Here is a 21,399-nt window from a genome sequence, read left to right on the forward strand (position 1 = left end):
ACTTTGATTTATGGGTTACAAAGGGATCACAAACTGTACAAAGGGCCTGGATAAGAAGCAGGTAGATGGAGTGTTTTGGTAGCCCAATCTTATTGGAGAAAAAATACACATAGTATATGGACAAAACATGTGCTTCAATTTTAAATGAAAATGAACAAAAGCTTTACAACAAAATATCTGTTGTTGATGCCTCTACGCATTCCTTAAAATGAGTCATAAGACACTGAAAGTTAAATGAATAAAATACAATTATTTTGTTTCAAAATATTTTTCTATTTTCAAGCATTAAAAGTTCTGTTATACATCAGGAACCATCACTATCCTCTCATCTTTATTCAATAATAATAATGGTAAGAGATGCAGGTATACTTCTCCATCTCTTTCATTCAATTTGTTTTTTCAATGCCAAAACTCAACAAAAGCCATTGTAAGAACTACCATGGCAGCAAGCACGTCTGCAGAGCGCATTTTATTTGATCTGTGTAAGTTCTTCATTTTGAGAATGCTCACCTGCCCGCATGTGTGGGCTCCTTAAAATGGAACTGACCTGTAACCTATAAGGCTTAGTAAACTAATAGTTTTCAAATGCGTTTTTTACATAAGACAACAGAGAAGCTTATTTTAAGGGGAAGCGTTGCTAGTCTTCCTTTTTAGCCAAAACATCAAAGTTTGCTCTGTTATGAAGATTCTAAGAAAGGTTCCGACTACAATTGGTTTGCAATTGACCTCTCCTGCTCTATGTAGATAGTGCTCCATTGCTCACAAAAATGTTTGACTATCCACTTTTTTCTATTAGTAATGGTTGTTAGTAATTAAGATGTGGTACTTGATCGTAATGAATTATGCAAAAGGTGGTAATCATTGCCTACAAGCTTTCAAATATTGACTGCAATCAAGAAAGCTTGTACCTAAATTCATAGTAAAGTAGCTAAAAATAAGTAATAATTCTAGTTATTTTTGGAATATAGATGCTTATTGTATCAAATGGATATAGCAAATTGTTACAATTTATTAGTACAATCTTCCAAGTTTCTATGTTTCCATAGTTTGGGTGCATGCTATTTACGTACATAAAAGATGGATATCGGTAGAAGTGCTAGACATTTTGAAACCCCTTTGATATTTTACCTGTAGAAGATCATAGTATTTAAAGTGCGTCTGAGATGTGATTCCATATTCAATTTCTTCCATAGCTAGTTTGTTTTTCTCACATTCTTTTTGCTTAGAGCATTTTTGCAAAACTTTTTCAGACAAATTGCAGTATTAGAAACGAAGGTGATTACTGAGATGGCTGCCGCCGACTCATCTGTGATTCGCGGTGCTATGACAGCACAGGTAACAATTATTTATAGCCGTATGATTTTTGGAATGTTTTTTGTGAAGTTGTTTAAAAGTGATGACATGATAGGTTGAATTGAGAAATTCAGTTTCTTATAAGTTGTGAATAAGCCTTTAGTTGTTTTTACTCTATGCAGAGAATATTAACCTATTATAAAATAAGTTAAGCCTATTCAAGTAGGATTGTGAGTTTATTGAAAACACTAGTATAATGATGTTTACAACTGCGTAATAAGCAATTAAAGGTCTATTATTAGTGGCTCCCTCATCAGATACCGAATTTACACCCTTGACATTGTCAATTCAATAGTTAAAGGTTGACTTGCAACAAAATTCACATTACAGCTCTTTCGTATCAAAAGATTCACCATGTCTTACTCTGTTGTGTTGTAAGTGCCAAATATGTGGAAATGTGATTACAAGCTCTTAAAAGCTCAAAAACGAAAAGCCGCCGTAGATTGGAATCTCTTTATTTCGATGACGTAACCACGAAATTTGATTATCGTCTTGTCACAGATGTTCTCACGTGAATTGAAAGGCCAATAAAAAGCTCAATATAAAACTTATCGTAGTACTAGTTTATGAAAAATATTTCGGGTTTTACCGAATACCCCGTATCAAGTATAGATGCTCGCTACTTTACAGTTTTGTTTTGGCATTATTCAATCGTCAAGTCGTAATCTGATCATGTGACCCAATACTTCGCAAATAATTTTTGCAGCACTTTTTGATTATCACAGGTGACCAACAGGCTCGTCATGATTATCAGACAATGATATGTACTCCTTCGAGCTAAAGTTAAAAAGTTAAACGATTTTTTACGGTAAGTTATAAGATATCAGTGCTAAAAGTGACTGCATTACAATGACGATAAAACGGACGCGTAAGAACAATAGACATAGTTTTATTGAATGCGTGAAGTATATTTGCAAAAATATTTCGACGAATAATGTTGCATGAAAGTGTAAACAGAAACCATCTCTCACAACTACATCACATTTGAGCCGTTTTGGAAAGGGAATCCAAACTACGGCGGTCTCGTGTGGCTGCGATTTTCTGTTTGTTTTTAGCTTTCAAGGGCTTGTAATCACATTTCCACATATTTGGCTCCTACAACACAACAGAGTAAGACATGGTGAATCTTTTCATATCAAATAACTGTAATGTGAATTTTGTTGCAAGTCAACCTTTAAACCATAACTGTCACGAACAACTTATCGTATTTGCTAGGTAAATCAGACACGCTGATTCCGATTTTGTACTCAAAATAAAGGTTAGTCCACTAACTTTCAGAGTAACGAATGCTTTTTTATAGCGTTTTCATATCGGTCTCGAAAACAACACGATCGGCATAACAAGCTCCGCCCATAAATACGTGACGTAACCTAGCTGTTTAAGAACAGAAGTTGCATAGGGATGTTTAGACTGATTTAGAATAATAGAGATGGGTGTTTTAAAATCCATTAATATCTAAATTCAGCCTTAAAAATAATATCAGTCTTTTTTGAAAGGTAGATAAGCTATTTAGCATTGCATATTTAAAAAACCGCCATAACAACGCTAGCTTGTGATAAAACCGCTCTTTTTGAGCTCATTTTTCTCGGCGCTCAGCCCATTTAAACGTCATGTAACAAGCTACGAGCAATTTTAAATAGTTTATATACCTTTGATAAAAAACTGAAATTATTTTACAGGCTGGATTTAGATAATAATGGGTTTCAAGACATCCATATCTATTATTCTAAATTGGACTAAACATTCTTAACTTACGTTTCTGAAAAAGTTAGGTTTTGTCACATATTTATATGCAGAGTTTGTAATGCCGATTGTGTTGTTTTCGAAACGGATGTTGAAACGCTTTAAAAAAGCCTAAATGACTTTGAAGGTTAGTTGACTAATCTTTATTTTGAGTACAAAATCGGAATCAGCGAGTCTGATTTACCTAGCAACATCGATAAAAGTTGTTCGTGACAGTTATGGTTTAATCTTGCTAGTCAGTGTAAGCTCCTTATTAGATGCTTTCAATGCAATTAAACCAAATTCGAAACCATTTACGTGAAGCTATCATGTTTATTTAATGCTCAATTAGTGTGTTTTGTTGCTATCACTACATGTATATTTGTTGCTATCACTACATGTATATTTGTTGCTATCACTACATGTATATTTGTTGCTATCACTACATGTATATTTGTATACTATTATTGACTAATACAAATATAAACCATATGGCATATTTTTGAGCACCACATTCCACTCATACAGTAGAGTGTGATGTCTTGTCATTTAAAGTTTCGTTGAACCCTTGGTATACCCTTATATACATTCTTATAGGATCCTGTTGAGTCTCCTAAAAGGAAAGATTTTCAAGTTATTTCTTGCCGGTTGGTATTTTAATCACTGATTTGTCAGCTATTAGCAGAATGTATTCTATGTTAGCATGCATACTTATATATTACAGTTGATAGTAGAGTATAATCCAACTTACCTCATATAGGTATATCACAGTTAATCACTGATTTGTCAGCTATTAGCAGAATGTATTCTATGTTAGCATGCATACTTATATATTACAGTTGATAGTAGAGTATAATCCAACTTACCTCCTATAGGTATATCACAGTTAATCACTGCTTTGTCTCTAACACCCTTTTATGCTTTATTTAGTCGTGAGAAGCCTTGTAATGGGGCTGCATTCAAGTTTACTCCAAATTCGAAGGATAGGTGTTGATGAAATTCTATTTCTCATGATGTGGTTATTTGCTGTCTCCTCTCCCACTTTACTACCCTAGGACACTTATATTTCGCGACTTATATTATAGACACTTATAATATATCATTACTTATTATGACGCGAATACATAAGTGTCCTAGGGTAGTATATATTTCAATTTTGCAAAACTAACCGTAATTAGTGACATCCGGTGCCTGCTCTGTTTCTGCACTGATTTATTATGCAAGGTCTTCACTTTCAAACCTGTCTCATCGTCGACTATATTTATCTCTATTGCATTATAGTACTGTTTCAGGGATCCAACAAAGAAAATCAGTATCTTGCAGTTTGTATCTGAGAAGCACCTACTTAAAACAGATCGTGTAAGTTTATTTGAGATATTAGAATTTACACTTTGACATAGTCTTTTCGGTAAGGTTTTTATTAGCCTTAGAGAAGGTGGCTTGCCAAACATGACCTATTTTATGACCTAAGCTATTCTGTTGAAACCCAACTCTAAATTTCTCTCACTTTCTAATATTTGTATTATTTTTGGTGATTCTCATCTCATGCCTCTTTCCAGCTGAAGCTACGGAGGTGGCAAGCCGATGTACGTAAACTATCACCCACCTATTTTTCCTTTTTCATGAAAGTAGTTGTCGTTGGAACAAAAAATATATACAGTGTACATTTTTTGGGCAAACCAAAATCTACAAAACATAAGTTTGTCATATAAACGCAAAAAAACTGTACACTAATTACAAATAAAGTTGAAGTCTACATAGCTAGTTTTGCAGTGTTATTGTTTGTATCTAAAGCGTTTAACAATTGTTGGTTTTTGTGAAAAAAATTTTCTTCCAAAACCAGGACTCCTCTTTTTACAAATAAAGATTCACTCTTTGATGTTGTGCTGATTCCATAGAATCCTTTATATAATTGTGTTCTGTGACTTGGAAATTAATGGTTTATTACACTTTGATAACGACAACCATCTGTTTGTTATTTACTTATACTCTGTCAATGCAATGTTTTGAAGCTACAGCTGTTTTTATATAGATACATGTACATAATATATTGTTAATAATCTGACAATGGTGTTTCTCATACCCACATTAGTAAAGCGTATCTACAAGTTGCTGTCATGATTTTTACTAAAACATTGACCTTTTTATGAGCTACACTACATGTACATATGATTGATTCCACATTATTTTCTTTTTAAAATACTGTTGCAGCTAAATTTTAGCTATTTTCATTTCAAGTGCTCACAATCTAAACAATGAAAGTGTGGTCATGTCTAGAATTGAACCTTTTTGAAGATTTAGTCAAGCAAGATGATTTTGCGATACCATGGAAGGAAGGCTCTCGCAACTGCATATATTACCATTATTATTTGCTTCTTATTATTATTATTTTTACAATTATTAACATAGTTAAAATTTTTATTATTATCAGGATGATAAATCCTCTTATAATCGTCATACCTATCAATTAGCAAGTTTGCTACTCTCCCTTATAAACAACCCTGAGTGAGAGCTTTCTGCATTGAATAACCTTACATGAACTGTAGACCACTGCTGGCGGCTAACTGTAGGCGTCATGTAATTTATTTGTGTTATAATATAAATTGTTTAAACAGGTTACAATGGCTCGAGAAAACAACTTGAAAGAGTATAAATCTGCGTATAATATAGACTCGCTACCCACAAGCGGGGCGGGTAGCGTATTTGGGCGTGAAGCTAAAGAAGAAGCTCGTCGCAAAAAGTTTGGCTACATTCGTAAAAAGTACAACCCAGAAGCACAGCCATGGTTAATGCAAGTTGGTTCAGAGAGTAATGAGAAAAAGTAAGCTTTTCTAATATTATCTCTTAATCATGTAGTTACTAATTTTACTCGCTTTTGTTGCTGTTGGTTTTTATACGTAGTTTATCCTTGACCTTTACAACTGTTGCTGGGTTTTTGAAGGTATAAAGGAACGAGGAATGGAGGAATTCTAGAGAATACCTCCTATTTCATATTCTCTAAGATCAATCATAATACATTTGAAGCTCTTCCTGTCGAAGAATGGTACAACATCAAGCCAACTATTTCCTATAGCAATCTGAATGCTGAGGAAGCTGAAGAAGAATTTGCCAAGTAAGTTAGGTGTGGCAACATTACCCTGCCTCTAATTGTTTACTACAGGTGTTCTGCCTGTTTTATTTGCTTGTTTTATTTGCCTGTTTTATTTGCATGTTACGGCAGTATTTCATGGTTGCATGTTAAGTACTCTATTTGTATAATTAAACTGCTAATTACAAACTCATCAACTTGTGTCATGAAGTTTGAGTGAATACTTGTCTCGTCTCGGCAGATGAAGTGATCGTCGATGTGCGATGTCAAAAGTTTTTTGTTGTTGAAATATTGCAGTTTTGTAAATCAGTACATAGGTAGGTAGAAATTCTACTACATAGACTACATAGTTTCGTTTTGTGATGTTCGATTAATATTAAACAGTTTTCACATCTTTCTTTTTCAGTTTTAAAATCATAGATACCAAGAAGTCTGGTGTTAGTGGTGATACTAGGAGTACTAGTAGTGGTGGTAATAGTACTAGTGGTTGTAGTTGTTGGGGTGGTAGTAGTAGTAGTAATAGTAGTAGTAGTGGTGGTAGTAGTAGTAGTATCAGTAGTAGTAGTGGTAGTAGTAGTAGTGGTCTTAGTAGAAGCGGTGGAAAGAAATGAGAAAAAGCCATACATTTTTTTAGAATTAGTTTAGTGGATAAAAGAGAAACAAGAGCAAACATCTATTGTTCAAACTATCTCCAGAACAGTCTAGTAGTTACTGTGAGAAATACTTAGTATGTAATGCAGGAAAACTGGTATGAAGACAACAAAAATAGTAAGGATGAATTTTTTCGCATCATTCCCAATTTATTTTTTGCAATAACCACTAGACAGCTTAGGAGAATGCTTGCTGATGTTTTATTATTTGTTGTTTGAAATCTGAGGAACGAATTGCCTTCTTGTTTTACTACTACTACTCCTCACCCACTCACACTTGAACTAGTTTTTTTGGCTTTGTGATTTAAAACTGAAAGGTAGATATGAACTGTTGTGTATAATGGTATTTGACCACTATTATAGTGGTCGAATAATATATTAGTTCTATAATAGAACTAATATATTAGAAGAACTGAGTACGGATGTTATGAAATAACAGAACTGCATTTTTTTTCCTGAAATACCGTATATCAGAAAATATTTTGTAGTCGAGACACTTTACTGCTCAAACTTGATGTGGCATGCCAAAAGATTCATGTCGAAGTGATTGTAAGCTGAGGTTGAACTGTAATTGGTTGTCTTCATACTGCACCCCCATAATCTTTGGTAACTTCTTAGTGAATATTTCAGGTTAATATACATGGTGATAGATCAACTGCATTATGCAAGAGATGTGTAAAAATTCAATTAAGAAATATTCAATAAGAGAGTTTTTTTATTGTCACATCACCTTACAGGCAGATGTACTTTCAGAGCTTTTACTATTACTCACAAAACAACAATGCTTTTAGAAAGGTCGATTAGTGTATGTTACAGTTACTTCTGGTGAAGAGTCAAATATTTCAAATCGTATCTCAGAACATTCATATGTTGAGACATTTGAAGTAGGAGTTTCACTGCTTGTAATTGATGTAACGTTATAACATTAATTAACACGGATAAAACACTATGACCTGCTACCAACTGATTATTGCATAGGAATCTGTCATTGATTTGTGCTGTCATTCCTTTGCAAGGCGTGACAAAAACCTCAACATGTTCAACATAATGGTGCGAAAGAGACTGAAAAAGGAAGATGAGGAAGAGGATAATAAGGAATCTGTCAAAAATGAAATCAAAGCTAAAGGGCTTGTGAGTTTTAGTTAAAAGCGTTTCCTATCTGGAAGGTATCTAGTACAGGGTGTTCCATATCTGGAGGGTATTTAGTACAGGGTGTTCCATGTCTGGAGTGTATTTAGTACAGGGTGTTCCATGTCTGGAGGGTATCTAGTACAGGGTGTTCCATGTCTGGAGGGTATCTAGTACAGGGTGTTCCATGTCTGGAGGGTATCTAGTACAGGGTGTTCCATGTCTGGGGGTATCTAGTTCAGGGTGTTCTTTGTCTGGAGGGTATCTAGTACAGGGTGTTCCATGTCTGGAGGGTATCTAGTACAGGTTGTTCCATGTCTGGAGGGTATCTAGTACAGGGTGTTCCATGTCTGGAGGGTATCTAGTACAGGGTGTTCCATGTCTGGAGGGTATCTAGTACAGGGTGTTCCATGTCTGGAGGGTATTTAGTACAGGGTGTTCCATGTCTGGAGGGTATTTAGTACAGGGTGTTCCATGTCTGGAGGGTATTTAGTACAGGGTGTTCCATGTCTGGAGGGTATCTAGTACAGGGTGTTCCATGTCTGGAGGGTATCTAGTACATGGTGTTCCATGTCTGGAGGGTATCTAGTACAGGGTGCTCCATGTCTGGAGGGTATCTAGTACAGGGTGTTCCATGTCTGGAGGGTATCTAGTACAGGGTGTTCCATGTCTGGAGGGTATCTAGTACATGGTGTTCCATGTCTGGAGGGTATCTAGTACAGAGTGTTCCATGTCTGGGGGTATCTAGTTCAGGGTGTTCTATGTCTGGAGGGTATCTAGTACAGGGTGTTCCATGTCTGGAGGGTATCTAGTACAGGGTGTTCCATGTCTGGAGGGTATCTAGTACAGGGTGTTCCATGTCTGGGGGGTATTTAGTACAGGGTGTTCCATGTCTGGAGGGTATCTAGTACAGGGTGTTCCATGTCTGGAGGGTATCTAGTACAGGGTGTTCCATGTCTGGGGGGTATCTAGTACAGGGTGTTCCATGTCTGGAGGGTATCTAGTACAGGGTGTTCCATGTCTGGAGGGTATCTAGTACATGGTGTTCCATGTCTGGAGGGTATCTAGTACAGGGTGTTCCATGTCTGGAGGGTATCTAGTACAGGGTGTTCCATGTCTGGAGGGTATCTAGTACAGGTTGTTCCATGTCTGGAGGGTATCTAGTACAGGGTGTTCCATGTCTGGGGGGTATCTAGTACAGGGTGTTCCATGTCTGGAGGGTATCTAGTACAGGGTGTTCCATGTCTGGAGGGTATCTAGTTCAGGGTGTTCCATGTCTGGAGGGTATCTAGTACAGGGTGTTCCATGTCTGGAGGGTATCTAGTACATGGTGTTCCATGTCTGGAGGGTATCTAGTACATGGTGTTCCATGTCTGGAGGGTATCTAGTACAGGGTGTTCCATGTCTGGAGGGTATCTAGTACATGGTGTTCCATGTCTGGAGGGTATCTAGTACATGGTGTTCCATGTCTGGAGGGTATCTAGTACAGGGTGTTCCATGTCTGGAGGGTATCTAGTACAGGGTGTTCCATGTCTGGAGGGTATCTAGTACATGGTGTTCCATGTCTGGAGGGTATCTAGTACAGGGTGTTCCATGTCTGGGGGTATCTAGTTCAGGGTGTTCTATGTCTGGAGGGTATCTAGTACAGGGTGTTCCATGTCTGGAGGGTATCCAGTACAGGGTGTTCCATGTCTGGGGGGTATCTAGTACATGGCGTTCCATGTCTGGAGGGTATCTAGTACATGGTGTTCCATGTCTGGAGGGTATCTAGTACAGGGTGTTCCATGTCTGGGGGGTATCTAGTACAGGGTGTTCCATGTCCGGAGGGTATCTAGTACAGGGTGTTCCATGTCTGGAGGGTATCTAGTACATGGTGTTCCATGTCTGGAGGGTATCTAGTACATGGTGTTCCATGTCTGGAGGGTATCTAGTACAGGGTGTTCCATGTCTGGAGGGTATCTAGTTCAGGGTGTTCCATGTCTGGAGGGTATCTAGTACATGGTGTTCCATGTCTGGAGGGTATCTAGTACATGGTGTTCCATGTCTGGAGGGTATCTAGTACATGGTGTTCCATGTCTGGAGGGTATCTAGTACATGGTGTTCCATGTCTGGAGGGTATCTAGTACAGGGTGTTCCATGTCTGGGGGGTATCTAGTTTATTTTTGTTTATTTGCACCTTCAGAAATCATAAACTCAGCTTTAAACTTGTTTTAAATATATTTAATATAGAATCTCCTAACCATATATTTAATATAGAAATCTTTGGCTTGAATCTCCTAACCATTTTGACTAAATAACAAACAGTTTTCTTTTCACATCAAAGAGAGCTGGTTTGTAATTCTGGGCTTTTTCATCCATAGATACGTGCAACCTCGTAGCGACTTTTTTATCAGACTGATAACGAAGCAATGCAATGTTTGATCACATCACAGATTGTGCATTTTATATGTCTTACATACACACTTTTGAATATCGATTTTCCGGTTGATTCCAGATGGTACCCAATCATTTTGTAGATGCTGACGGAGATGGAAGATTGGGGAGAGATGTCTGATGAAGATGGTCAAGGTGCTGCCGACAGCGATGACTCTATCAGTAAGTAGTTTACACAGGCTGTTTCGGACTACCTTCATGCGTACCGTCACACCTCGACATGCCACATTGATCCGTTGCAATTTGTTGTCAGTCCGTATGTTGGAGTAAATATTCTTAGAAAAATGCCATGTGTTTTGTTTAGCTCGCTTCACAACCCAAAGGCTTAATTTTGATTATAGCGCTTCAAATAATTATGTATATGGAGGGGTAAAACAAAGGTATCACATAAAACTAAATATTAAAACTTAAAGGTTGACTTGCAAAAAAATTCACATTACAGTTATTTGGTATCAAAAGGCTTACCATGTCTTACTCTGCTGTGTTGTAGATGCAAAATATGTGGAAATGTGATTACGAGCTCTTAAAAACTCAAAAATGAACAGTTAATCGCAGCCATTACGAAAACGCCGTAGGTTGGAATGCCTTTATTTTGATGACGTACTCAACTCGACATGGTTATTGTTTTGATACGTGATTTTTTCACATGAAATAAAAGGCTCAATATAAAACTTCTCGTAGCACTAGTTTATGACAAACACGTCGGGTTTTACCAAAGAGCTCTTACCATTTAAGTAAATGGATTAATAGTTATCAATAAAAACAATTTTTATTGGTAATGTTCTGTAGAGACACCGGAATGGAAGTTTAGACTTGGCACCGTGTATATTCGAAGTTGGAGGGGGGGGCGATTAAAATAACCTGCGTATCTCATACGCTTACCTAAATGAGCTGAAGTCTAAACTAGCTTGGCTGATATTTGGTTCATTTTTTTAAATTTTCGTATGTCCAACTTTCAACTTTCACCAGCCTCATTTTCACTTTTGAATTTGCTTTGTTTCGAGAAACTTCAGATATCATGCGTTGGAAACTATTTTAAATTCTGTGCCAAATATTCGTGTAAGTTTTTTGTCGCATATTACAAATTTTGTTTGTCGTTTGACATAGTTATTACATTAGCAGAAGAATGTTCATATTTTTTTGTAAAAATTAAAGAACAATAACATTTCTCTGCATTACTCCAATATTATCATTAGTAAGTCTCATGCAAACGGAGAGCTTGCACAGCCAGACTATTTTATAGCAAGTGCTGTCTGAAATTGCGAAACCGCCTGACATTTTAAGAGACATTTGCAAGTAGCGATCATTTACTGCCTTAATTTTGCTAGAAACCACCACAAACCATATACCATTAGATGCGGAATCTTTTAACAATTAATATAGAGTGAGTTTTCAGCAAACAGCAACTGGCAATTTTTTCCCATAAAAATGCATTTGCAACTGACCTTAACAAAAATCAAATGCTTGTCATTTGCTTATTGCATTCTCAACTAATCAATTTTGAGATACTTTTGCACCATTATTTGAACAACTTTCACAATAATTGTTGGCCAAAAAAAGGCCATTGGGGCTGGATTACTATTAATATGATTATAACATGATGACACTAGTTCCTATAAAGCTATAGCTTTATTTCGCTAAAACAAGGATAACATTCGCCATCTAATGAAGTGCAATATTTAAATGTGTAATTAAATGGATTAACATGGCTCCAACAAGGCTACCAAAATGAAGAGGTGTGAGTTATTGGGTGGTCTCCTAACTTCTGACAGCAGGTAATGTTATTCGTTATGACTCTTTTCAGCTCCTGTTCATCTGCATGGTTGAGTTTCGTGTCATGCCGTATTGTACGTTGGTAGGCGGAAGAAAGGTGAAAGGTAAAGGCAAAGGTAAAGGCAAGGGTAAAAAGAAGGATAAAGACACTGATGATGAGGCAGTTGAGGACAGCGATGATGGTGATAAAGAAGCTAAACAAGTAGATTACATGTCAGACACTAGTGACAGGTGAGCAGGTATATCAGACACCAGTGACAGGTGGTGGATGTGTCAGCTACTTTTGGTAGACAAAATGTGTGTCAGACATTGGCAGGTGTTAGTTGTTTCAGACACTAGTAACAGGTGGTAGATGTGTCAGCCACCTGCGGTAGACAAGAGGTGTCAGAAACTATTGGCAGGTATTAGTTGTATCAGATGCTGATGACAGGTAGTAAATTTGTCAAACCCTAGTGACAGATGAGTAGGTATGTCAGGCACCAGTTATAGGTGGGTAGACGTGTCAGTGGTGTTTGGTTTGATTGGTGGTAGATGTGCCAGACATTACTAAAATTATTTTAGTGTAGGTGTGTGATATAATATGCAGTTGGTTGCGGTTGTGCAATGTAGGAGTTAGTGCTTCAGTTGGAGAAACAAATTATTCACTGTTGCGCAATTAAAATCACATACATAACCGCATAGTTTAGCTCATTTGTGGCAGATATATGTTAGCACGCGAATGTTAAACATTGTTGCTGTCCAGTGACTCCGATGCGGAGGGAAGGGCTGCTAAGTCCAAATATGAGGAGAAAGGTGTGGAAGATGAGGATGGGCTGAGGGAAATCGCTGTTGAGTCTGATGAAGAGGATAAAGATAAACCTGATGATAAAAAAGAGAAGCCTAAAGGTTGACATCTGAGTATTTATTATGCATTCAGTTGTATCTTTATAAAGAGTTGCGCTCTCATGGAGATATGTGTTGTTGAGAGTTGTGCGTTAATGGAGATGTGTTATTGAAAGTTATACACTCACGTAGGCGGTATGTGTGTTCATGAAGGGTTGCATGTGCCAAAAGGAATGTTGGCTCATGAAGAGGTGTAAACGCAAATAGTTTTATGCTCATTAAAAGCGGTTCGCTCATAAATACTGTGATCTCAAAAAGAGTCATATGTGACCCCGGCAGTCATAATGTACAATCGTGCGGTAATTGGATTGTTCACAATAGAGTGCAACGCGTGCTATATGCTATTATATGACTCACCGTCACTATTTTAGTCAACAGTGGTTTTTAGTGCATTCAACCCTGCTCTTTCACGTGGTCTTGTTTATTTTTGCGTCTGACCAATCATAAAGCCAGAATTGCCATTTAAATCTACCCATATCGGTGGTTGCTATGGAATTTGTCATAACCCAAGATCTTAAGTATAAACTCTAATTGCGGGTGGGCGCGTGTATGTGGCCATTTTCTGTTTCAACGCCTCAGGATAAAACAAAATAAACTGTCGCACAAATTACAGCTAGTTGACGCTAACAATTTAGATGTAATTCTAAGTATTTCTACTTAGAATCTAAGTCGGCTGCCTCAGATTATAGTGAAAGCGATGATCAGGATTGTGATAATAGAGAAACCTCAGAAATACAGCTGATTACGCAATATGTGGCTGCTAACGATAAGGAGAGTAACAGCGATTATCCTAATTAATTAAATTACAGAGAATAACTATCAGCCTATCACTGCTTATAACTTTCCCATTATAGCTGTTGACAGCAAACTAGTAAGTGGATGCAAATGTAAGAAAATCTGCACTAGTTTTATGTCATCTGCACAAATAAGCCTCGTTAGAACAGTGTATCAAAGATTACCGTAGGACACATTTGATATGGTTGTGTTGAGACAAACTGCCACTAATAAAACAAGCAAACCCGTTGAATGGGCTACAATAAATCTCTGCAGTGTACTCTGTGCTACAATGTGTGAGTGTTAAACTACATAAAAATAGCTCTAGATTGAATGGTCACTTGATGAGTTGGGTTGATTTTTCCGCATCTTGATGCCCTCTGTGGTCACCTTTCGTTGACCTTACCATGACCTTCTGTATAGATGGACAATTTTGAATACACTTCCAACATTTTGATAAGTCGTTGGATTGTCATTATATGCAGTCATAGCAATATAGCTTGATGAGAAGTGCCCAGTTTGAAGCATACCCTTTTAATGTAAATCTCCAGTAAGGTGAGCTTTTAGCAACATATAGTGCTGACCTTACCCTGACCTTTGGAAGGTCAACCATCAATCAAATTTAAATAAAAATGTGACCATCATCTTTTTCAGGGTTTTAATGTGTAGAATGCCAGGTTTCATCAATATAGGTTGAGATTAAGTGGTCTGTTGCTATGGCATTTTGATTTGTAAACAAATACCATGATTTACGATTCATGAATCGGCAACCTTATCCTACCTTAACTCAAAACAACAGTTTTAGTTCATCGAGAGACCTTCTCTATTTAATCTTGCATAACCTGGGCATATATAATCCGATTTAAAAAATTTAAATTGTATTAAAATCCTCAGATATTGCTGATTTTGAATCTGTAAATAACTCAAAAATGTTGTTTTAGCACGATTGTACATTCTGACTGCCTGGGTCATATATGTTCTTGAAGAATATACATATTATTAATAAAAATTGGTATGCTCATGGAGAATTATATACTTATAGAGAATTGTATACTTATAGAGAGTTGTATACTTATAGAGAATTGGATACTTATAGAGAGTTGTATACTTATATAGAGTTGTATACTTATAGAGAGTTGTATACTTATAGAGAGTTGTATACTTATAGAGAGTTGGATACTTATAGAGAGTTGTATACTTATATAGAGTTGTATACTTATAGAGAGTTGTATACTTATAGAGAGTTATATACTTATAGAGAGTTGTATACTTATAGAGAGTTGTATACTTATAGAGAGTTGTATACTTATAGAGAGTTGTATACTTATAGAGAGTTCTATACTTATAGAGAGTTCTATACTTATAGAGAATTATATACTTATAGAGAGTTGTATACTTATATAGAGTTGTATACTTATAGAGAGTTGTATACTTATAGAGAGTTGTTTACCTATAGAGAGTTGTATACTTATAGAGAATTGTATACTTATTGAGAGTTGTATACTTATAGAGAGTTGTATACTTATAGAGAGTTGTTTACCTATAGAGAGTTGTATACTTATAGAGAGTTGTATACTTATAGAGAGTTGTATACTTATAGAGAGTTGTATACTTATAGAGAGTTGTATACTTATAGAGAGTTGTATACTTATAGAGAGTTGTATACTTATAGAGAGTTGTATACTTATAGAGAGTTGTTTACTTATAGAGAGTTGTATACTTATAGAGAATTATATACTTATAGAGAGTTGTATACTTATAGAGAGTTATATACTTATAGAGAGTTGAATACTTATAGAGAGTTGTATACTTATAGAGAGTTATATACTTATAGAGAGTTGTATACTTATAGAGAGTTATATACTTATAGAGAGTTGTACACTTATAGAGAGTTGTATACTTATAGAGAGTTGTATACTTATAGAGAGTTATATACTTATAGAGAGTTGTACACTTATAGAGAGTTGTATACTTATATATAGTTGTATACTTATAGAGAGTTCTATACTTATAGAGAATTATATACTTATAGAGAGTTGTATACTTATAGAGAGTTGTATACTTATAGAGAGTTGTATACTTATAGAGAGTTGTTTACTTATAGAGAGTGGTATACTTATAGAGAGTTGGATACTTATAGAGAGTTGTATACTTATAGAGAGTTGTATACTTATAGAGAGTTGTACACTTATAGAGAGTTGTATACTTATAGAGAGTTGTATACTTATAGAGAGTTGTATACTTATAGAGAGTTGTATACTTATAGAGAGTTGTATACTTATAGAGAGTTGTATACTTATAGAGAGTTGTATACTTATAGAGAGTTGTATACTTATAGAGTTGTATACTTATAGAGAGTTGTTTACTTATAGAGAGTTGTATACTTATAGAGAGTTGTACACTTATAGAGAGTTGTATACTTATAGAGAGTTGTATACTTATAGAGAGTTGTATACTTATAGAGAGTTGTATACTTATAGAGAGTTGTTTACTTATAGAGAGTTGTATACTTATAGAGAGTTATATACTTATAGAGAGTTGTATACTTATAGAGAGTTGTACACTTATAGAGAGTTGTATACTTATAGAGAGTTGTTTACTTATAGAGAGTGGTATGCTTATAGAGAGTTGTATACTTATAGAGAGTTATATACTTATAGAGAGTTGTACACTTATAGAGAGTTGTATACTTATATATAGTTGTATACCTATAGAGAGTTGTATGCTTATAGAGAGTTGTATACTTATATAGAGTTATATACTTATAGAGAGTTGTATACTTATAGAGAGTTATATACTTATAGAGAGTTGTATACTTATAGAAAGTTATGTACTTATAGAGAGTTCTATACTTGTAGAGAATTGTGTACTTAATATATGTATATAATATATTATTGTAGACTCACAGCTCTTATTTTACACATACTACACATTTTAGTTATAGTCAGACCTGTTATATGTTAAGTATGCTGTCGTTAATAGCTAAATTTTCTGAAAGCTAGTAGTCGCATATAGTTGCATTCATTTGACTTTGCTAATATTGTCCAGATTCGGATGCAAGCTCAAGCAGCTCTGAGAGTGAGTCAGATGACCCTGATAATGAGGGGAAGGGGTCTGACTTTGCTAAAGCTTTCCTAATGACCGGCTCAAAGAAGGATCGAGGCAAATCACCAGTGCCTCGGTCGGCGACTCCCACTGAGGACAAGAAAAGATCGCTGCCAGGCTTGTCTAGAAGCGACTCGCCATCTTTAAAGAGAGTGAAAGTAGAGCCTTCGTTAGCTACATCAGCTGGGAAACCCTTTGAGGACAGGCCAACTACTCCTGTTGCATCTGGTCAGGGCTCAAGGTACGTTGGATACTTCAGGGTGGAGATTCAGTCATTGATATTGAGTAGTAGACTTTATCTAATAAAACCTCTACAGACAAGGTTAATTTGTTTCAATATTTACGTAGTGTGTTAAAACCATATGTCGACACACATATTCTTAATATATTGTATTTCATTTTATTCATTCCGTAACTAAAAACTTTACGATAAAATATAAATGCTTCAGTTACTTATATACAGTAGACGCCCCTACAACTTCTAAAACTCACTTCGCACTTCAAAAAGCAAGAACTAAACCTACCGTAAAACCTCTATTTGAACACCATGGCGCTCAAATTAAGGTTTTACAGCAGGTTTAGTTTTTTTCCTTGAAGGAAAAGTCCTTTGTTCTTTTTGAAGCCAAAATGGTGATTTTGGGAAAGTCTCAGAGTGCTTTACATCATTTACATGTATTTTAAGTTAAGTATTCCATATGGCTGGCAATTTATCAGTTTTTAATTAGGTCATCAGAATTCCGGGAAGATAAATTTAAAGGTTTACTTGCAACATAGTTCACATTAAAGTTTTTTGGGATCAAAAGGTTCACCATGTTTTACTCTGCGGTGTTGTAGGTCCAAAATATGTGGAAATGTGATTACGAGATCTTACAAACTAAAAAACGAACAGTTAATCGCAGCCATCACGAAAACGCCATAGTTTGGAATCTCTTTATTTCGACGACGTACACAAACATTGTGGTTATTGTTTTATCACGTGAAATTAAAAGCCAATAAAAGGCTCAATATAAAACGTCTTGCAGCACTAGTTTATGACAAACACTGCGGATTCTATCGGAAAGCCTGTATCTAATATAGATGCTCGCTACGTAACAGTTTCGTTTCAGTTTGGTTTAATCATCTAGTCGTAATCTGATCATGTGACTGATACTTCCTGCCAAATGGCGCGAACAATTTCTGCAGCATTTTTTGACTATCACAAGTAACCAACAGGCTCGTCATGTTTATCAGAAGATGATATGCCCTCCTTCGAGCTAAGGTTAAAACATTCAACAAATTTTTACGGTAGGTTTTGAGATATCAGTGCTCAGTGATAGCATTACAATAATGATGAAATAATTGCGTAAGGACAATAGACATGGTTTTATTGAATGAATGAAGTATAATTGTGAAAATATTTCGACGAATGAAAGTGTAAACAGAAGCCATCGTGTTCAACTACGTCCCATTTGATGGCTGCGATTAACTGTTCGTTTTTGAGCTTTTAAGAGCTTGTAATAACATTTCCGCATATTTTGCGCCTACAGCAGAGTAAGACATGGTGAATCTTTGATACCAAATAACTGTAAAGTAAATTTTGTTGCAAGTCAACCTTTAACCCTTTTACGGGCGAAGCAATGATAATGTCACCTATATTGAAGTTTGTTTAGATATAAACATCAATGCTGTTGTATGTATTATATAATTTGACAATTTTACAGTATAGACAAATTGATACATAATATACATCTTGTGGATGGGATCGTGATGCTCGCAAGGTTGCTTTTTCATAGAGTTTGCTGAGGAGAAGATAACTTTGTGGGGTTAATATATGGCGCCTTACAGTGCCTCGCATTGTGTGTTCGCAACTCGAGTTGTGAACACGCCATGCGACTTTTCAAAAGTAAGGTGCAATATATTGGTATTACGGTAGCATAACTGTAGATCTGGTTATATTAACAATGGTACATCTATAGGCACCCGTTAGCTAATAGAAATTAAACTATGTATGTATGTACTGTGAAACTAGAGCTAATGGGGAATTATAGTGTGCCGAGTTTGCAACTCGAGTTGTAAAACTCGAGTTATATTTACCAAGTCGAGTTGTACAACTCGAGTTACACAACTCGAGGTAATCAAAACCCCAAGTCAAGTTCTTTGAACAACAACTCGAGTTCGACAACTCGGCTTGAGAACATCTCATCATTTCATTTTCTCTAGCTATATTTTATATGGAATTATTTTGGTGCATCATTAAACGTCGTTGACATAATTTCTATGTTTGTTTATTTTCGGTGTTCATTCAGTTTCTTGTCAGGTTCTAGAGAAATAACTCTTTTTTCATTTGAAAAAGAAGTTGCCGGCTCCTCTGGCTTACATTCTACAATTGTTTTTGTCTCGTTATATATATAGAAATAAATATGCACAAATATCGTCAATATATATAATTTAAATGTGTCTATATATTTAAATTATTATTATTAAATTTCTGTAAATGAGACACCCCAATTACTCACTTTGCTTTTTTTACAAACTCGTGTTAGTTTTGCGTATAACACAACTCGAGCTCATCAAAAACCCAGGCCGAGTTGTACAACTCGGTAACTCGAGTTGTACAACTCGAGTTGCGAACACACAACGCGAGGCACTGCACGGCGCCATAGTTAATATTATGGAGGGGCAAGCTGCCTGTCTGTAATTGTACATTTTTCCACATATAGTGATTTCATCACAAGTATGGGAAAGGAAGCACGTCTTTTGTAAAAATTGGCTAATGTTTTAATCACTATTTTTAACTTATTTCATTAGCATTTTATAACAATAGTATTTGCATGGGAATGTTGATCATATTTTGAAAACAATTGCATAGATCTGCATTTGGACCTGGCGTTTACTGGTTAATAAATTAATGCACAGATGACTGTGTCAAGTCATAAATTTAATCATTTATACCTGTTATAATTGTTATCCATTGAATTTATTTTTTCAGGGATGGACTAACTGAGGAGTCAGTGAGACGATATCTTTTAAGAAAGCCGATGTCGTCTAAGGATCTCGTCAAGCTGTTCAAAACAAAGAAATTAGGAATCCCTATTGAAGAAATTGTGACAAAAATTTCTCTAATATTGCAAAAGCTAAATACAAAGCAGCAAAAGATTAATGGAGTTATGCATTTTTCTATTGGGGAATGATTTGTGATTTTTTTGTGAATCTAGCTGTATGACTGTTTATAGGGCCTGTATATATCTTTCTGTACATAATGTTTTTAATATTTCTTCGAAAGATTTCATACGTCTGTAGTTTTGAATTGTTGATTAAGTAGTTACTAAAGATAAACTGGTCGTCTTTTGGTATTATCATTATAACAAAGCTGAGCCTATCTAGCCATTCATACGTTAGCCGATATGCAGAAGATAAACATTTTTAATGTGTATCGGAGGTGCTCGACTAGGAGTACACAACGCTCGCCCTGTATTGAAGCTATACATATATACGCATATGCATGTATTGAGTTCTTTACTCATGGTGCACATATACATACTGTGCTATACATAATGGTAAGGACTAGTTAAGCGCCCTATCTAATTACCTTGACATGTCTACTACCAGTATATGCTATTGTGGTGAACTTTCGCTCTCGCTAGTATAGCGACTGGCAAACACTACTATGTGGAATCTATTACAGGCCCATTACAAGTTGAATGATCTTACCAAATTTGATTATATAAATATGGACATATTAGTGTACTACGTGTTTTGTCAATGACTCAGGAACAACTGTGATTAATTGTGAGTGCAAGAGTAGACCGAACTGTGCACAAATACAAGACCGTGTGCAGACCAATACAACAACAGTATGTTATTTAGCAAATTAATACATGTATTTGCCAAAATAAGCAAAAACAACCCACGTACTTGAAGGACCTTTGCGTATATCAATTTCAAAACAAATGATTAAATTAGCTGCTATAGTCCGTCGTTTAAATTATACCGAATGACGAGACATCTTCTGAAAGGTTTTTCTCTTCTTTCACACCTCAGCTTTTTTTAAAGGGTCCTTGACCTTAGCTTTTTATAAATCGGTATTCATAAAAATAACGGTAGCTTCATTGCTCACAGTTCACCAACGAGTGCAAAACACAAGCTATCAATAGTTTTTTAAGATTCCATGAGAAGCTAACTCTGAGGAAAGGCAAAAAATACTTGCGTTTTACGAACTGTTACCGTTATATTAAAGACTCGCTAATGCTTAGTCTGACCACGTATTTTCATCACACTATTATCCATTGTTAGGAATTACACAGCGGTCAAGGTTGTGTTGCTAAGTGAATGCCTCTTAGTGTAAAATATTTAGCATATTAATTAGGCGTTGTACGATTACGTTTCATTTGCGAAACCTGCTGTGTAGGGTAAGCAAACTAAGCAGGAATTTTTATGTGGTCGTTTTATTTTAATGTTTGGGTAGTTTATTCGTTTTATGAATAGTCTACGAAAACTTTCCGTATGAGATAA

General features: G+C 35.8%; 1 protein-coding gene across 1 annotated transcript; it reads left to right on the top strand.

Annotated features, from left to right (window-relative positions):
- LOC137402204 (general transcription factor IIF subunit 1-like) lies at window positions 1-20,276 on the top strand. The gene is made up of 12 exons (XM_068088700.1): window positions 1-61; window positions 1,251-1,335; window positions 3,673-3,722; window positions 4,368-4,434; window positions 5,691-5,896; window positions 6,017-6,187; window positions 7,830-7,944; window positions 10,458-10,536; window positions 12,234-12,378; window positions 12,890-13,032; window positions 16,852-17,149; window positions 19,877-20,276. The coding sequence occupies exons 2-12, from the start codon at window positions 1,288-1,290 to the stop codon at window positions 20,076-20,078; spliced, it is 1,524 nt and encodes a 507-aa protein (XP_067944801.1). The 5' UTR covers window positions 1-61; window positions 1,251-1,287; the 3' UTR covers window positions 20,079-20,276.
- Window positions 20,277-21,399: the final 1,123 nt, after the last annotated feature.

Source organism: Watersipora subatra, chromosome 1 (genome assembly GCF_963576615.1).
Source record: "Watersipora subatra chromosome 1, tzWatSuba1.1, whole genome shotgun sequence".
In the NCBI taxonomy this organism is placed as follows: domain Eukaryota; kingdom Metazoa; phylum Bryozoa; class Gymnolaemata; order Cheilostomatida; family Watersiporidae; genus Watersipora; species Watersipora subatra.

Coding starts and splice junctions, on each gene's coding strand:
- LOC137402204 (XM_068088700.1), top strand. CDS start 1,288: ATGGCTGCCGCCGACTCATCTGTGATTCGCGGTGCTATGACAGCACAG. Junction 7,945..10,457: donor AAATCAAAGCTAAAGGGCTT/GTGAGTTTTAGT, acceptor ATCATTTTGTAG/ATGCTGACGGAGATGGAAGA. Junction 10,537..12,233: donor CGACAGCGATGACTCTATCA/GTAAGTAGTTTA, acceptor GTACGTTGGTAG/GCGGAAGAAAGGTGAAAGGT.